Source organism: Gossypium hirsutum, chromosome A13 (genome assembly GCF_007990345.1).
Source record: "Gossypium hirsutum isolate 1008001.06 chromosome A13, Gossypium_hirsutum_v2.1, whole genome shotgun sequence".
Classification (NCBI taxonomy): Eukaryota; Viridiplantae; Streptophyta; class Magnoliopsida; order Malvales; family Malvaceae; genus Gossypium; species Gossypium hirsutum.
Genome location: NC_053436.1, coordinates 24,352,560 through 24,365,572, shown reverse-complemented (window position 1 = coordinate 24,365,572; position 13,013 = coordinate 24,352,560). Strand labels below are relative to the sequence as shown.

At 36.8% G+C, this 13,013-nt stretch overlaps 1 protein-coding gene and 1 non-coding gene across 2 annotated transcripts; one reads left to right on the top strand and one right to left on the bottom strand.

The window, feature by feature from the left end:
* The first annotated feature begins 8,287 nt into the window (after positions 1-8,287).
* LOC121212952 (small nucleolar RNA R71) lies at positions 8,288-8,393 on the top strand. The gene has a single exon (XR_005908322.1). It is a non-coding gene; the product is annotated as a small nucleolar RNA R71 (small nucleolar RNA).
* A 2,750-nt stretch (positions 8,394-11,143) lies between these two features.
* LOC107918741 (uncharacterized) lies at positions 11,144-12,329 on the bottom strand. Its single transcript, XM_016848326.2, has one exon. The coding sequence runs from the start codon at positions 12,204-12,206 to the stop codon at positions 11,262-11,264; it is 945 nt and encodes a 314-aa protein (XP_016703815.2). The 5' UTR covers positions 12,207-12,329; the 3' UTR covers positions 11,144-11,261.
* Between the last annotated feature and the right edge of the window lie 684 nt (positions 12,330-13,013).

The following is a 13,013-nucleotide window of genomic DNA, read 5'->3' as shown; positions in this document are numbered from 1 at the left end:
GGCGGAAAATGGAGGAGGAGGAGATGATCATGGCAGATCAAATGAAGATGATTTGAATTTATAGTGGATGCATGGAGAAAAGTATAGTCAACTCAAATGGAGATCTGTCTGTATACGGCATTTCTGGTCTACTTTTTTTAGTGTATGATTAATTCCAGTAGAACGCTTCAAACAAATTTTCTTCCAACTTCAAAACATTAAGTAATAATTAGATACTTTCATTTGCTTGTACATTAGCTTCAACATTAAGTGTCCCATTGATTCGAACCCAATTTTCGAAAAATTATTTTCAATCAACTAAACACAAAACAAGTGTTTTGATAAGGAGAAAACAAATTTCTTTTTATTAATTAATTTTAAAAAAAATTAAATCTAAATATTATGTAATATAAAATAATTTCAAATAAAAGAATTGCAATAATATTATTTTTAGTCTAAAATTGCAACAATGATAAATAATTTTATGAAGATTATTACACAGAATTTGTAAGAAATTATCGACAACATTAATTATTATACCATCCATTGGTTACATACCACTCCTCACTTTGATAAAATAATCATAATATCCTTTCAATATTTAGCTCTCACATAAATAATAAACCGAATATCCTCAATGACCACAACCAATTGGTCACTGATCTTTGTCCCAACGCCAAAAAGAATTGCAGACTCGAAACCTCACTCAACTATAAGACCAACCTTCCCTCGTTCGCACACTTCAGGGGATTCCCACACTAAAGGTTCTCTGGAATCTCAAAGTTATCCTTCAAAGCTGTAACCCAACGATATGATCATAGCTTGATTAGGATACCCTAAATAATTGATTCACATCAAGCAAAACCGTAAGAGTACCTAAGGTAGCTAAATTGACCACCAAACTGACTGCAAAATGGAACTCAAAACAGCAGAACAAAAATCACTCCCCGTGCCATTTGAGAATATGCTCTAAAACCACTTAATATATTCCATTGTTCTCTAAAATCACTCTTTTTCTCTCTCTAAAACTGAGCAACAACTAAAACCAGAGTTACAGAAGACATATCCAACCACAAAACACTAGGATTAAGATCCCTTACAATGAAGAACAACATGTCCCATGAAGAAGGGTGGTATTGCAAAGAGCATATTGATCGTGATTTTGTGTGATAAGCTTTATATATTTATAATTAATCGTTCTTGAAACTAACTATTATCACGATGAAGGCAAGTGTACCTATCGAACAATAGTATAGCTTTAGCAAGACCGGGTTATCGAACCCAAAGGAACTAAAAGTACTAATAATGACTGTCTTTTTATTATCTAGCCTAAGAATAATGGGGTTTTTTTTAACTAACTAATCAACTAAACTAAGAATTCATAGAAAATAGAATTGGGGAATTACTTTTGGAAAACTCGATTGAATTAAGACAATACCTAAGGAAAATTCACCTAGACTTCACTTGTTATTTGACTCTGAATCAGACGATTTATTCATTTGACTTGATCCGTAGAAATCCTTAAGTTATATTATTATCTCTCTCGAGACTAACAACGTCTAACCCTAAGTTGAATAATTGAAATCTCTTTCTAATTAACTTCCTAGGGTTGCATTAACTTGATCTATGGATCCCCTTATTAGGTTTTACCTTAATCCAGCAAAATCTTGTCACCCTATCTCTAGGCACGCAATCAACTCCGCTTAATTATGACAATTGTACTCTTAGACAGGGTCTATTACTCCTTTGAATAAGAGCTTAACTTGAATCAATATCCTAGAATATCAAAACAAGAATTAAGAACACATAATTAAGAACAAGTCAAATATTTATCATACAATTCAGAAAATAATAACAAGATTCGTCTTAGGTTTCATTCCCCTTAGGTGTTTAGGGGATTTAGTTCATAACTAAAAAGGAAAACATCTCAGAAGAATAATGAATACAAAACATAAAGAAAACCCAAAACTCCTGAAGGGAAATTGAGGGGAGATCTTCAGTCTTGATGATGAATCTGGCTTCTGAGATGGATCAATCGGCTTTTTTCGAGTAATTCCTTCCTTCCTCCCTGTGCCTCCCTCTTTCCTCCTCCTCTAGGGTGTATTTATAGGCTTTGAAATGACTAAGAACCCTCAAAATTGGCCTTTTCCGAATTGGACTAAACTTGGGCTTGGCAGGGACACGCTCGTGTGACACGCCTGTGTGACACGCCCGTGTGAGTCGTGCTTTGATTCTGCCAACCAAGCCGTGTTGATTTCGTACATTGGCTCATTTTCTCCGTTTTTGGCCCGTTTCTCGTTCCTTTCGCTCTTCTATGCTCACCTAAGTATAAAACATGAAATTAAGCCATTAGGAGCATCGAATTCACCAATTCTAAGGAAAAATCATCCATAAAATGTGTTAAGCATGGGGTAAAAAAATGTATAAATTACGGTTTCTCAAATACCCCCACACTTAAGCATTTGCTTGTCCTCAAGCAAAATTCTCAACTCATAATCAAAATAAATTCTTCTCAACTTATAATCTCTATCGAAAATATCTCAAACTAATTCATGAGTAGTAGTACATTGAGAATTCAACTAAAAGAATATTAAAGTTGCAAACATTCCAAGTTGAGTATTTTATCATGAAAACATAGGTGTCTCCCCTCGTCTAAGTAATTACCTTTGATTCACAATGTCATAGAGTTTCACATCCTTACTAAAAATTCACTCAAATCACTCGAGGTGTTTAAGGACAATAAATGAAGCACTCAATAGTCAATAATGAAAAGTCATTACCATAGGCTTGCATGAAAATCAAATCTCTACCACTATAAATTGAGATGAAACATCAATCAAAAGGTCTTTAGAGGGTTGTAACGAGGCTTGGTTAGGGGGTGTGGTCACAAGCTGAAAGAAAAGGTTAGAATCGAGATTGAATTGAAAAATTGCCTAACTAGAAAAATGACTAGTCATCAATTGTGTACAACAGAGCTTTTTCTCAAAATATGGAATTTAACTTCTTTAGCTCAAAAGATCACTACTACTAATATGTATACATTTTTTTTAAGAACAAGTCAAATTAAAAAAAAGAATAAAACATAGCTAAGCAACTATTCCAACTCAAATCTCGATAAAAATAGGGGTCAAATTAATTTAGGGGATTTCAAAAATAATGAGTTATGGGTTAATATTGAGGGTAAATCAATGAATGGGTTGTTAGGCTAAAAGGGGTTCACTAAGGGTTAATTGTGAAAGTGGGATTTTATGAAGTGAGTGGGTTAAACTTAAGTGCCTTTATCATTTTGACATATCAAATAAAATGGTGTGGTCTTGACATGCATAATCAAGCAAGTTCTAGAATAGCAATTCAATACTGACCATTCATAATGAAAGTGAGCATAAAATAAATAATAGATACTCTAAAGGCTCAATATCTCACAAAAATTATGGCTTTTTGATATTTAAACTTGTGAATTTCAACTTAAGATAATACCTAAACTTAGGGAAACAACCTAAAAGTTTTTAATTCTTCAAAAATCAACTTATCATGCTTGATTCCCTAATGTCTTAAAGTTTTAAACCCTCAATGCATAAATGCCTATGTTTTAATTCAAGATATATCAATAAAAGTCATAAATCAATCAAAATTTATCCTAAACATGATATGAGAGCTTTTCAAGAGAACAAGGCAATCATTCATGGATTTTTTTGATAGTGAAATAAATACCCCCCACACTCAAAGTGTACATTGCCCTCAATGTACAAAGATAGATATATAGAAAAGAATATAAGAATAAGTTAGGGAGAGAAGTGAAACTTTCTGAGTGATGAATGAATTTCCTTGAATTGGAGTTTTAGAAAATAATCGGTGTGAGGGTGGAGGAGGATACTCCGGCAGTGGTAGAGGTTCATTAGTCCATAAATCCTGCACCAAAAGAATATTATATCTAGTGGGAGCTATGGTCGTGGTTGAGCAGGACATGGCAGTCGTGGAGAACCTTTCTCAGTGGAGTTTCAAGTTCCTAAGTAATGGTGAGCTTTGTAGCTCTTTATAACTGTGATAAAATCAGGAACTTTTTAGGGGATATTAGGAAGAATAATTATTACTCATAAAAAATTAACCAAGATTTGTTTATAAAACCTAAAATAGTAACAAAAAGGAAATAACATTTTAAAAAGTTAAAGGTGAAATTAATAAAAACATAAAATAAAAATAAAAAATAAAATAAAATAAAATTAAACATCATTATCACCGGATGGTTCGCGAGGTGGTGGTGGCGATGAGATGTGGAAGTGCTGACAAATCTTCTGTAGAGTAGCATCAATGTTATCAAATCGTTGAAAACACTGTTGCTCGAATCGAGTAAGGCGCTCAGAGATGTCAGTATATGAAGCCGCCGCATGAACTGGACGAGAGGGTGGCAGTGGCTGAGACGGTGGGTCCTCGTGCTGTGGGGGGACATCATCAGTAATGTCCTCAGAGGCCTCCTCCTCGGTAGATTGGGCAAGACGATATTGAGGAGCGTAGGTTCCTTAGCTCTTTTCGATCATCCTCATGCTTAGCATGCTTGAGATGCCTTGTGAAGACATCTGGCCAATGAGGGTTAAGGATTATTCTTGGGCCGCGATGTTGAGGAGCCCGAAGTGTCGAGCCAACCAAGTAACATAGGGGCCAATGGAGATGACCCCCTTCCTATGCCGCTCCGTCTGGTGCTGAATGGCGAGGGCAATGAAATAAGCAAGGTCTATGACGTGTCCGTGCGACATACACCATAGAAAGTAGGCGTCATGAGTGTTGACGACGCCAGTGCTCTCTCGCCTTCCTATTAACGTGTGAGCCAAAACGGCGTGTAGGTACCTTAGAGATGGAGGGAGAGCCGATGCCTTAGAGCGGCTAGGATTGTAGGTGGCGGAACCTGATACTAGTGCGTCCCAGCACTGTGAAGTAGAATGATGGATATGGCGGTTGAGAGCATGTAAGCCATTCTTTTCCTTGAACTCCTCCGTATATAAGCCCAGTGCAGTATTGAATTCTGGGACGCTTAGCTGGTGGACTAATCTGCCTAGGCAAAATTAGACCGTGCTGGGATCATCGTAGTTCGTCATTACGGTCTGAAGATGAAACGTTGAGCATAATTCCATCGTGAGCTCGAGATATGTTGGCTTGATGATCCCAAAGAAAAGCTCCCAAGGGTTGGTGGTTAGGAGGTCCCGAATTGCATCAGCCAACTGGGCTTGTTGTACTGCAGCCCAGTTGATGCAGCGGCTTGCAATTAAAGGTTGAGCTCGGAGTATTTGGAAAAGTTTTTCTTGGGGCCCAATAGGGAACTGCAGGAAAGGGTGACGAATTTCCACGGTAGGACGCAAGGAAGATGATGCTCCATTCCTTTTCTTTGAAGCAGGGACGGCAGCTTTTTTACCACGTGAGGACGGCATTGTATACCTGCAATATAAAAAAGAATAATAGTAGGTAAACGAATTTGAAAAATGAAAAGCCATGAATTTGAACTAACAATTTCAGTCAAAACTACTAATACTAACCAAACTCAACCAAAATAATCAATTTGATAGCATAATTTCGTGACATTAGCATGGTAATAGCATGAGAATGAGCATAGTAATGGCATGGGTATGACAATAGAATAAGGTTTTCCTAACAACTCGATTCAACATGAAATGTACGATAAATAACCTAAGAATGCAAATTAAATGATAGAATAATGAGAAAAATGAAAATAGTAAGAGAAAAATGAAGATTGTTTTGATAATAAGTATTAGAAATAAGTAAAATAGAAGTGAAAAGAGTAAACAAACGCTAAGGGAGAGAGATTAGGCGTTAAAAAATAGAGTGGGGAGTGGCGCACGGGCGTGGTAGGGAGGCGTGTGGGTGCACACGGCCTTGTCGCACGACTGTGTCTGTCTTCGTTCGCTTCTCCCACGCCCGTGTATGTAGTCCCACGCCCGTGTCAATCTAACAGGTTCGACCACGGTTGCTTGGCACGGGCGTGTCGCATGCCCGTGTTAATTTGACATGTTTGGAAACTGTTTCAAGGCACGGACATATTGCACGCCTGTGTTGTTTTGGCAAGTTCGCCCACGACCACGTCGCACGGTCGTGGCTATTTATCGTAGCCCGTGCTGGAGAAAATATTTGCCCTATTTCCACACGGCCTAAGGCACGCCCGTGTGCTAGGCTGTGTCTGTGTGGGAAACCTGTATTCAAGAGCTCCGTTAGTAAGTTAGGTGTTAAACACTAAAATTTAAAGAAGTTAATATAGCTAGTGCTCGGGTTGCCTCCTGAGAAGATCTTATTTATAGTCTAAGCTCGACTTACCTCTCCATTGAATGGTCATGGTGGTTCGAGGAGTTTATACTCCTCATTCCTGCTATTATTCTCATCAAAATAAGGTTTTAGACGGGTATTGTTTACCTTAAAAGTGCTGAACTTGAGATGACTTACCTCGACTGTACCGAATAGGAAAATGCTAAGTACCGTAAGAGGGACTTCTTCATTTGGTTTGGTAGCGACAATGTGAGGATTTGCAGCATCTAATAAAACTTTATCTCCAACTTTAAGTTGATTTGAGAAGGTATTGAGCTAGTTCTAGCGTAGTTTTGGTTTATTGTGGGTTCTCGGTTTATGCGTCCGCCATTCATCTAGCTCATCTATTTGTAGCCTTCGATTTTCATGAATAGGTCCTTTACTATTGCCTAAGAATGGCTCATGTACTTCCTTCAGACTCATTTCCAGCAAAGTAGGTTGCACCATATTTTCAGTTTTAGTAGAATGGTTTAGACATCACCTTTAATTTTCAATGAGTTGCTAGAATTGCGAGCTTGAAGGGTGATTGTTTCGTCTCCCACACGAAGCGTGAGCTCATCTGTGTCAATGTCAATAATCGTTTTTCCAGTTGCTAACAAGGGCTTTCCTAAAATCAAAGGAGTGTTGCTATCCTCATCTATGTCTAGAACAATAAAGTCAATGGGAAATATAAATTTATCGATTTTAACTAACACATTTTCAATAATACCCCTAGGAAATATTATAGTTTTATCTGCTAATTGAATGCTCATCCTAGTCTATTTGGGTTTCCCAAGACCTAATTGTTTGAACATTTTGTAGGGCATGACGTTAATACTAGCCCCAAAATCAGCTAATGCATTATTAACATCTAAACTACCAATTAAGTAAGGAATTGTAAAACTCCCTGGATCTTTTAATTTGTTGGGTAGCTTATTCTCCAGAATAGCTGAGCAAACTACGTTTAGCTCCACATGCGATGCCTCGTCCAACTTCCGCTTATTTGCTAAAAGCTCCTTTAAAAATTTCATTGCGTTTGGCATCTTTGATAGAGCTTCAATAAACGGTAAGTTAATGTGTAATTTTTTTAAGAGTTTAAGGAATTTACCAAATTGTTCATCTGAGTGGTCTTTCCTTGTCGCGTTGGCGTATAACACACGAGGTTTATATTCGACATTCACTGATTTATTTTTATTGTGACCTACCTCACCTTGACCTCTGCTCACCACAGTTTCTTACCTCGGTTCTGGCTCAGGCTCAACGAATCCTTCTTCATCTTGAACATTAATTGCGTTGAGCTATTCCCTCGGGTTGGGTTCAGTATTACTTGGCAAGCTACCTTGTGGTCGTTCGGAGATTAGTTTGGATAGCTGGCCTATCTGAGTTTTGAGCCTTGGATCCACGCTTGTTGATTTTTAAGTGCTGTCTCGGTGTTCTGGAAATGAGTTTCTGACACCAAGATAAATTTAGATAGCATCTCTTCAAGGTTCGATTTCTTTTCCTGTTGATAGGGTGGTTGTTGAAAACCCGGAAGATTCTGTGGCCTTTGATTCCCTTGACCACCCCAGGAGAAATTTGGGTGGTTCCTCCAACCTGCATTATAAGTATTGCTATAAGGATTTCTTTGAGATTGAGGATTATTACCCATGTAATTTAATTGTTCGTTCTCCATGCTGTGGCCATAGGATTGATATTCTGAATTGCTTGATCCACCTCCACTAACTTCACAGTGCATTACTGGATGAACCTGCGAAGAACCAAGTAAACCATCAATCTTTTTATTTAGAAGTTCTACCTGGTTTGACAGGATAGTAACCGAATTAACGTTATAAACGCTGCTGTTTTAGTTGGTTTAGTCCTCATGACTTGCCACTGATAGTTATTTAGTGACATCTCTTCAATAAATTCGTAAGCCTCTTTAGGTGTTTTGTTGTTGATGGTTCCCCCGGCTGCTGCATCAATCATCTGTCTTGTCGAGGGGTTCACATCATTTTAGAATGTTTGAACTTGCAACCATAGAGGTAATCCATGGTGAGGACACCTTCGCAGTAGGTCCTTGTATCTCTCCCATGCATCGTAAAGAGTTTGTAAGTCCATCTGCACAAATGAAGAGATATCATTACGTAATTTGGCCGTTTTAGCCGGCGGAAAATATTTTAATAAAAAATTTTCGGTCATTTGTTCCCAAGTAGTAATTAACCCTCGTGGCAACGAGTTCAACCACTGTTTAGCTTTATTCCTTAATGAAAAAGGGAATAACCGAAGACGAATGGCATCGTCAGAAACACCATTAATTTTAAATGAATCGCAGAATTCTAGGAAATTTGCCAAGTGAGTGTTTGGATTCTCATCCTGCAAACCATCAAACTGAACAAATTACTGTATCATTTGAATAGTGTTAGGTTTTAGTTCAAAATTATTCGCAGCAATAGCAGGCCTAACTATACTTGACTCAGTTCCTGTTAAAGTAGGTTTAGCATAATCATACATAGTACGAGGAGTAGGATTCTGATTTGCTAGTTCAACGGGTATCGCAGGAGGTAGCCGATTGTCTTGATTTTCAGCCATCTCCTCGGTCGTAGTCGAGGTATCGTCCTCTTGCTCTTCCTCTGTGTATCTTAGGTTTCGCCTTATTTCTTTTCGATTTCTGTGAGCTATGCGATCGATTTCTTTGTCAAAAAGTAGTGGTCCTGACGGGTTTCTTCTACTCATAAACTATAAAAACCTGCCAAGAGAAAGAAAAAGTAAATTAATAAATAATAATAAAAATAAAATAAAATTAACTTGCAAGAAAAATAAATGGCTAAAAAAATAACAATTGAGTGTTCCTAATATCTTAGTTTCCCCGACAACGGCGCCAAAAAATTGATCGTGATTTTGTGTGATAAGCTTTATATATTTATAATTAATTGTTCTTGAAACTAACTATTATCACGATAAAGGCAAGTGTACCTATCGAACAGTAGTATAGCTTTAGCAAGACCGGATTATCGAACCCAAAGGAACTAAAAGTACTAGTAATGATTGTCTTTTTATTATCTAGCCTAAGAATAATGGGGGTTTTTTTAACTAACTAATTAACTAAACTAAGAATTCACAGAAAATAGAATTGGGGAATTACTTTTGGAAAACTCGATTGAATTAAGACAATACCTAAGAAAAATTCCACCTAGACTTCACTTGTTATTTGACTCTGAATCGGACGATTTATTCATTTGACTTGATCCGCAGAAATCCATAAGTTATATTATTATCTCTCTCGAGACTAACAACATCTAACCCTAGATTGAATAATTGAAATCTCTTTCTAATTAACTTCCTAAGGTTGCATTAACTCGATCTATGGATCCCCTTATTAGGTTTCACTCTAATCCAGCAAAATCTTGTCACCCTATCTTTAGGCGCGCAATCAACTCCGCTTAATTATGACAATTGTACTCTTAGACAGGGTCTATTCCTCTTCTGAATAAGAGCTTAACTTGAATCAATATCCTGGAATATCAAAACAAGAATTAAGAACACATAATTAAGAACAAGTCAAATATTTATCATACAATTCAGAAAATAATAACAAGATTCATCTTAGGTTTCATTCCCCTTAAGTATTTAGGGGATTTAGTTCATAACTAAAAAGGAAAACATCTCAGAAGAATAATGAATACAAAACATAAAGAAAACCCAAAACTCCTGAAGGGAAATTGAGGGGAGATCTTCAGTCTTGATGATGAATCCGGCTTTTGAGATGGATCAATCGGCTTTCTTCGAGTAATTCCTTCCTTCCTTCCTATGCCTCCCTCTTTTCTCCTCCTCTAGGGTGTATTTATAGGCTTTGGAATGCCTAAGAACCCTCAAAATTGGCCTTTTCCGAATTGGACTAAACTTGGGCTCGGTAGGGACACGCCTGTGTGAGTCGTGCTTCGGTTCTGCCAAATTGACACAGCCGTGTTGTCTGCCCGTGTGAGGAGGTCCTAGTCGTGTTGATTTCGTACGTTGGCCCATTTTCTCTGTTTTTGACCCATTTCTCGTTCCTTTAGCTCTCCTATATAAAACATGAAATTAAGTCAGCATCAAATTCACCAATTTTAAAGAAAAATCATCCATAAAATGTGTTAAGCATAGGGTAAAAATATGTATAAATTATGGTTTATCACATATGGATTCTTGAAGTTGATGAGGCAAGTAGTGAGGAAGATTCTGTTTAATTAGAATTGCATTTGTGGAATAATGAGGCTTGCATTTCATAGCTTCATTTTTGCAAGTTGAAAAGCAAATATGAAGGGCAGAAAGAAATAGAAAATAAAGGAGAAAACTTATTCTTTATTTAATCAGTCCCATTCATTTGATAGTAGGGACGGTAGATTTATACAGAAGTGGAAAAGAAAATGACAAAGTTGGTTAGTTCTGAGAGTAACAAATTCGACAGCTGCCAATCTTACAGCTAAGCCGGTATGCTGAGTCATTCCATTTTAAATTTTTATCTTTTACCCCATTCATTTCAGGAGCAGCTATATTAGATATGCTAACATTGCAAACATAGTGTGTTTGTATATATTAAATTTTAATTTTGATTCAATTTTTAGTTTAATTTTTACATTTTATTAACTGATATATATGTGACACATTTTTCTATTAATTTATGTGTAAATTGATAATAAATTATGTTAAATACAGAATATTGCTTTCCAGTCCTTTGTTTTCTTATTTTGTTTCACTTGGTAGCACCTTCAGGATCTTACATAATCCTCTTCAACATCCCTGCGACTTGAATATGCTTCTGAACTCTCATCTTCATGCTCGATACTTTTTGCCATGGAATGACGGGATGATTGCCTCAACTGGAAAGCTAAACAGTTTTATTACAATGCAAAAAGACTCATTATTAACAAACTAGAATATGTATTAAATTTTTATTGATCCTTACAAATCTGATTCTTTACATATAGTTAATTCATTCATCTTTCTTTTCATCTACACAATGCAAAATCTAATAAACTCGACTAAACGACTGAAACAACATGAGGAGCTTTCCCATCATCAACAGCCAAACTTACATACTTGGCTGCAAATTCCTCATCTTCAGCAAGCTCTCCATGTAGACCCTTGGCATATATATAGAAAACTGTATTTGCAGCCAAATTATAAAACATAAACTCCATAGAGAAGGTCGAAGTGACGAAAATATTCAAAACAAAAAGCCAACTTGTCCATTTATCAGCAGCTGAATCTCCGTATGTCATAACTGAGCGCCAGGTATTAATCGAAATGAAGAAGCCGAAAAACAGTATAATCTTCAAAGCAACCCCTTTCATTCCTTTAACTAAATTTCGACTTCGCTTTAATGGTTTAAATCCCCAGCTTGATTCAACGACGACAACTACGTAAGCAAATATCCAATTCACTTGTAAATGAACCACAATAAACAAGAGAATAATCATGTAAACAAGGCAAAGGAAAATGAAATAAGGTGAAGGGTAATGAAATTGGATGCCTAAAATGACTACTGCAGAAAAGGCTAAACCAAGGATCAAACTGATCCCAGAAACGATAAGCTGGGTTACAAGGCAAGTCGAGAAGAGATGGAAGAAGGAAGTGAAAGCTGCCTTAATAGCGGATAAAAGCTTGATGGGTCGACCGTAAAAGCCGTGGAAAATGCTGTAAGTGATGGAACCGGTTGCCAAGAGGGAGAAGATGGAGATGGGGAGGGTGTAAAGGAGATTGAGGATAAAGGTTTTAGTGGGGAAGATGGAGGGATCTTGCTGAAGGAAGCTGAGGTAGAATTCAATGGCGATGAAGGGGTAGATGGATAAGAAGAAAGAGAAAGGGAGGAGGAAGAGGAGTGAGAGAGCTAGGAAGTGGCGGGAGTGGGCTTTGATTATCCGGCAGTATTCAGACCGGATGGTCCAGAGGTTGATCTTTAAGAGCGGTGTTGGTGGCGTTGCCATGGCGGAAGGTGGAGGAGATTATCATGGCAAATCAAATGAGAAGCTTCGCCTTTATAATGCATTGAAAGGGTTTTAGAGAAAAGTCAGATGGGAAGGGTTCAACTTTAACAAAGGTGGATATTGAGACACGCTATTTCTGGTCAACTTTTAGAAAATATTATTATATAGAATCATAGTAGATTCAGAAAAATAATTTTCAATATAATTTTTAAATTTTTTTCCTTTGACTTTATTTTTTATTTTTTATGAAACAAATACTTTTATCATATATTTTATTTTTAAAATATAATTATACCTTATTTTTTAGTGATTAAAATTACCCATAAATGCCAAAAAAATTTAAAATTTATCAGATTAGGCCGTTTTTTGGAAGAATTACGAGAATAGGCCTTTTTTAAAATTCAGAAAAACACGTCCACTTGGACGTTTTCAGTTGATTTGCAAATAGCAATAAATTTTATTTATTTTTGGTGCCACCTATTAATGTGAAAATAAACTTACAAAACCAGACCTTTATATAGACCCGAAGTCTCATTTCCCTTGCTTAAGCGATGTGGGATGTGAAATATGGATATATATAAACTCATAATCCATTTATAGCTTGCTCATAGACAATGTGGGATTGCTTACTCTTTCAACTAATAACATAATATTAAAGGCTACACTACAATGTGGCAAAAAGCATTTTCAGCTGGAAGCATTTTCCTGTAAATCACCTGAAAGCTCTTCCACCTAGATGCGTTTTTCTGAATTTCACCTGAAAATGCTTCTAGCTGCAAGCGTTTTCGTAAAATCGACCTATTCTCG